We start from the raw sequence: 6,009 nt of genomic DNA on the forward strand, positions 1-6,009 counted from the left end.
AAACAAAGCTGGGCCGGGGATTTAGCTCAGTGGTTCTGTCACTTGCCTTGCAAGCACAAGGACCCGAGTTCAATCCTCAGTACCAAAAAGAAAAAAGAAAAGCTATTTTAGAAAAAGCACAGTATGTGATACACAATAGGCACTTGTGGCTTATCTATGGTTAAAGGCTACTTGGTGGTAAGATTTATCTACTATTCTTGATAATAAATAAATTAAGATTGGATAAGCTACCATCTTAGTACAAACTAAGAATAGTCATATTACTCTGGGAGGACAAGGAAGAACACAATCAAAGTTCAAAATCACAAAAACAACTAGGTAAGTCCTACATGTACAAATGTTAGTGTTCATACTGATTTAGTTTTTGCCTTGTTTGTGCACCTAATATCTTTTTCTAACCTGTATTCTCCTCGTGCCAGATACTAAATTACACTAGTAATTATCTTAACTCATATTAGAGAATGAGAGACAGACTGAAAGTCTAAAGGCCCAATGATCCATTGTTCTCTAATCTATGATTCCACTTGGTCCATTTTTCAACCCAGGTGCAGATTTTATCACATCACTAATCCCTGCTTCTCACTGCCTACTTTATCCTTTCCTCTCAACCAAAGCCTTCCTGAATTTGGTCTATACTTCACCTCCTCCACTGTGCCTGTGAACTATCATAAAGTCAAATACACTTAACTAACCAAACATCATAGCTTAGCAACACAGTACAATACAGAATATAGTTGTTTACCCTCCTAATCACATGGCTAACTAGGTTCTTCAGCTTGCTCCCCACCATCAGAAACAAATACTGATATATTTCAAATATCACTCACCCAAGAAAAGACCAAACTTCAAAATTCAAAATACAGGGCCGGGGATTTAGCTCAGTGGTTCCGCTGCCTGCCTCGCAAGCACAAGGTCCAGAGTTTGATCCCCGGTACCAAAAAAAAAAAAAAAAAATACAGCTCCTACTGAACGCACATGACTTTTGTACTATTATAAACTCAAAAAATTCATAACTTGGGAACCATTGTAGAATACTGATCATCTGATTTCCTCTTTGTTATACGCTATCTTTAGCATTTCTGCCTTCAGGGAAACTTCACTAATCATGTAAGACCAAAAACGTGCCTCTTCTGCAAGCTATGAACTTTCTCTTCCCACTGCCTAGAATGCTCAGACCACAGATCTTCTTGGTATTATTCAGACCACAGCTGGCTCTTCGTATTACTCAGGGCTGGTTCAAATGTCAGCTTCCCAGAGAGACTTTCTTTGATTATACAATCCATGGTTGCCTTTCCATTTGTCTTTATCACATTACTGTTTTACTATGATCATCTCGCAAATCAGCATCTGAAATTGTTTCTTTACGTTACTCATAAGTAAACACATTAAGAGTCAGTCAGTTTCAGATAGTGAAGTTACTACATCCACCCACACCAGGGTGTAAACTGCAAGAGAAAAGGGGTTCAGCCTCTGTTCGCTGCTAAATCCTCAATACTTAAAAAGTTTCTAGCACAGAGGTGCTGAACACATGCCTTCTGAATAAGTGAATGAATGGACTAATACGGCCTATTCTTTACCTATCTTTTTAAGATCTTTGAAAGCAGGAACCATAACTGCCTACTCAACACTGCAATCCCAGTGCCCAGCACAATATCCAGCAAACAGAGTTGTAAAATAACTTAGTGGGCTATCCAGGTGAAGGCAGAGACACAGGGAGAGCACCATGGAGGCAGAGACTGCAGTGATGCAGCTATATGGTGGGGAACTCAGCTGACACCTTCACTCCAGACTTCTAGCCTCCAGAACTGAAGGAGAACAAATTTCTGTGTTGAGTCATCCAGCTTGTGATATTTTGTTATCCCAGGTCTACTATGCCTATACCACCCTGAACAAGCCCGAACTTGTCTGATCTCAGAAACTTTGTTATCCCAGCTATAGGAAATAAATTCACCAAGACTCCTCTGGTGTGATTTGACTTTCATTGCACTCAAGTCCAAGTACACTAATGGCCCAGGGATGGGCCATATAACTGTGTGTCCTCAACTAGGAGTGGACTCATGTCATAGACAGCCATTAGGTAGGAACTTGCAGTAACCAAGGAAGAAAAGTATTGATTTGGTCACTTTTACAACAAGTGTCATAAAAACAAACAAAACAAAAAATAATATACTAGACTGTGAATGGAATTGAGAAAGGAAGGGAGGGAGGGGGTATATATATGTGGGTATGTATATACTGCACATGTACATATAAAAATGTACTTTTTTTACTATAGGTTATAATCCAACATTTTGAAAACATACTAAATTCCAAAGAGCAAGTTACAAATCAATCAGCTACTCTGTCATTTACTGAAATGGTGCTTGACTTTTATTTCTTAATTTTAATCTCCCAGTAGGAAAAGTAGTTCAAGATAGCAGATGAAAAAAGTTTACCTATCATTCCCTTTGGTTACCTAACAATTTTCGTATGGATTTTTCCTAACCTAACAACATTAAATTCTTTGAAAACAGGACTGCTGGGCCGGGGATTTAGCTCAGTGATTCCACAGCCTGCCTTGCAAGTTCGATCCTGGTACCAAAAAGAAAACAGAAAACAGAACTGCTTCCTCCCCCTATTATTTTCCTCACAGTGATTAGCAAGATATCAGCACACAAGCCAGGTGTGATGGCACACATCTATAATTCCGGCACGCAGGAGGATGAGGGAGGAAGATCATTACATGTTGAGGCCAGCCTAGGCTGCATAGTGAATTCAAGGCCAGCTTGAAATTCATAACAAGATTTGTCTCAAAAAGAAAAAACAGGGCCAGGGATTTAGCTCAGTGGTTCCGGTGCCTGCCTTCCAAGTGCAAGGTCCCAAGTTTGATCCCTGGTACCAAAAAAAGAAAAAAGATATTAGCACACTGAGTAACTCAGTAAAGAAGTTGCCCTCCTGAATAATTTCATCAAAATTAAGACAAAACATATGCACATTAAAAAACAAAAAATAAAGAAATCTAAGTACATTTCAAATATTAACACGTTTACCTGAATGCCACAATGGCACAGTCTTATAGAATATGAGCCATCTGGGCCGGGGATTTAGCCCAGTGGTTCCGCTGCCTGCCTTGCAAGGGCAAGGTCCTGAGTTCGATCCCCGGTGCCAAAAAAAAAAAAAAAATATATATATATATATATATATATAGGCCCTCTGGACCAAATTATGTTCTGTGAAAGAAGGAGAAATAAAATAAGCCCTAACTTTTAGAGCTTGTTGTACACAGTACATCTTAAACTAGTTTTTCAAAGGAGACCCAAAAAGTTAAAAATCCTACACAGACATGTTACCAACTCTAGTAATCTAAATCCATAAATTTTTAACTTATCTTTGTTACTGACTCACAAGACCAATCTCATGACTCTCTTTCAAAAGGTTTAAAAACTAGATGTTCAGCTCTCACTGGAATAGACTAAAATAAGTGCACTACATAATTTGGTGGCTGGTCTTATAAACTAAAATATGGGACTAGGGGAATTCAGAAAATGATGCTACCTAGGTACAAAAACCAGGAGGAAAGAACAGCCTTATCCACCTCTCCATCTCTTGACTGTAGTTAAACCAAGCTGGACACAACCACATCACTACCTGTCTACCAACAGCAAATATCATATCCCAGATTTTGACATTATTCTCATTCAATATTTGACCTTCCTGTTCATGGCAGGTCCGGTGCTAAATGTGAGCAGTACCCATCTTTGAAATGTGAGCAGTCTAAGTGAACAAAACAGAAACACCAAGTCAGTCAACCAGTATTTACTAAAAGCCTACAATACTGAAACAACTTTACTGTTTTAGCAAAATGGATTCAACTCAAAATTTGTTCCTGTTTCATATGGGTCTCTGTTGTAAGTATGTGTTGTTCTTGTTTTTCTAACTTATTCCCAAGGCAAGGACATATCTCCTCTTATAAAGTGCTAGCAAAGGGCTGGGCACAAAAGGACACAACAAACCTAATGGCAAATAACGTTGAGAAAGAATACAAATTCCTGGCTCTTTCCAGTCCTGTCATCTTTCTTTGATTCAAGATCTCTTCCTCTCCTCTGAGATTACTCCTGGCACATGGGTCAACACAATTTCTTCCAAAGGGCAAACTCCTGGGTGCTGCCTGTATCTGGGATTTTTCACTTCATTCCCCCATCTTCACCCCACAAAAAAGACACCAGGAAAATGACAGATGTCCTTGTACCATACAAAGCCCTTTCTTTCCTTGCTTCCTCTTGTGCCTAGCAGAGGCCACCAAGCCCAGGGCTTTCAAATAAAACTCTGCTGTCCACGATGGGTTCGAACCCTGGCCTTACCATCAACTCAGTGGGGAACTTTAAATCAGTCAGTCCAACCTCCCCCTGGGCTTCAGTTTCCGCATCTGTCCACAGGCACTATTTCCACACAGGGCAGGTATGACTCTTTTGAAAGGCGGCAAGAGGACAAAGTCATGCAGCCTGAGGCCAGAGTGGGACAGAGGGAGGCAGACGCTAGACAAGCCGAGCTGGCTGACAGGGCGGGAAGCCACGGCGGGAAAGGCGGGAAGCGGCGGAGGCCGGCGGGCGCGAGTAGTAACAGCTCTGGCAGCGTCAGCCAATGTCCTTTTTCCTCCTCACCTACCCTGCACCCCTTCTGCGACCCTCACCTCGCTTGATCACATGCATCGCAGCTAATGACTGGTGGCGCTGAAGAGTTCGAGATCAGGCTGCAGCTCCGAAGCACCGGCGGAATCGAGGCGGCAGCAGAGGGTGTAGGGCTGGACTCCAAGGGACTGCTCCGGTGCAGAGAATGGAACTGGGAGGGCAGACAGCACTTCCCTCTCCCGAGCAGAGGCGCGGCGATCCGAACTTGTTCCCGCTCCCGCCACCCGTGACGCACAAAACGGCGCGACTAGAGCTCGAATGGCGTTGCTGGACGCTACAAACGCCCGGGGTCGTGTGGGCAAAAACCTACTAGCAGAAGTCAGGCTTCTGTGCCGCCATGTTGTGTATGGGCAAGGCCAAGAGACTACGGATTTACCACGGCCCCACTGGATGAGGGCGCACCCGGCAGGACCGCTGTTCTACCGCCGCCATGTTGGGTGTGGGCAAAGCGGAATCAGAGGCCCCGGGACACTAAGGGAGGCCAAGGAGTCCCACCCCACCCCCACTCGCGAGCGCCCCCTAGACCCATACAGTGTAAATGTTTTTGAAATCACAACAAAAACCCAGCCACCCTGAGCAGTTTTTCATGTTTGACTGTTTTGATAACCCCGAGAATGTAGTCAAATATGGGCTGTACTCTAAGAGCCGCGGCCAGGGGCAGGTGGCAGCCCCAGGGCTCTTAGGTCGGCCAGAAGCCTGGCACTCAGTTAGAAGAAGGCCACGCTAGGTCAGTAGCATTTGAAGTTTATCCTGATGGAAATAGGAGCCCTGTGAGATTTTTAAGCAGGGCCACGACCCATTTGCTTTTAGAGTTCATGGACAGTAGCAGAGTCAGGGTCAGCAATAAGAGAGATGTTGCCTTGTGAGAGTGAGATGGAGTTGGTGACTGGCCATGGATGGTAAGAAGCTGTAAGAGTCCTAATATACAAGGTTGACACAAACTGATCTTTGTGAAATCTTATCTGTGGCAGCCTTTCTCTAAATCCTGTCACAGTTTTTCACTGGTTCCTGCCTTCCAGATGCCGCCAAGCTCCCTGTGAAGTAACTGCAAGTTATTGGTCACAGATGACTACACCATCAAGATATCCCCAAAACAGGGCTATCAGATTTAGGAAATAAAACTGTGTCCCAAACATTGCATAAGACATAATTAATGTAAAAAGTTATTGTTTACATGAAATTCCAACTTAACTACCCATCCTGCATTTTATTAGGTAACTACCAGGATAACTTCTGGGTATGTGCATTAAACGTTTTGTTTTCCCTTGGAAGACGTAGAATAGTCTTCTTCTTCCTGTCTGTTAAACCACAGAGAACACAATGAAAGTCAAAGCCAGCAAAA

The 6,009-nt window shown here is 43.0% G+C and overlaps 1 protein-coding gene across 3 annotated transcripts in view; it reads right to left on the bottom strand.

Annotated features, from left to right (window-relative positions):
• Positions 1–5,177, bottom strand: part of Rrm1 (ribonucleotide reductase catalytic subunit M1) — a 45,437-nt gene extending 40,260 nt beyond the window's left edge. The window contains exon 1 of one of the 3 annotated variants that reach the window (XM_004863334.4): positions 4,670–5,177. In XM_004863334.4, the coding sequence (XP_004863391.1) occupies positions 4,670–4,688 (19 nt within the window). In that variant the 5' untranslated portion in view covers positions 4,689–5,177. Of the gene's footprint in view, positions 1–4,340 lie in introns of all 3 variants that reach the window. The other 2 variants (XM_087211839.1, XM_021243268.2) reach the window with 2 other exon arrangements.
• Between the last annotated feature and the right edge of the window lie 832 nt (positions 5,178–6,009).

Source organism: Heterocephalus glaber, unplaced genomic scaffold (assembly GCF_053883595.1).
Source record: "Heterocephalus glaber isolate CG9 unplaced genomic scaffold, H.glaber_assembly_v1.0 deba00001428, whole genome shotgun sequence".
NCBI lineage: Eukaryota > Metazoa > Chordata > Mammalia > Rodentia > Bathyergidae > Heterocephalus > Heterocephalus glaber.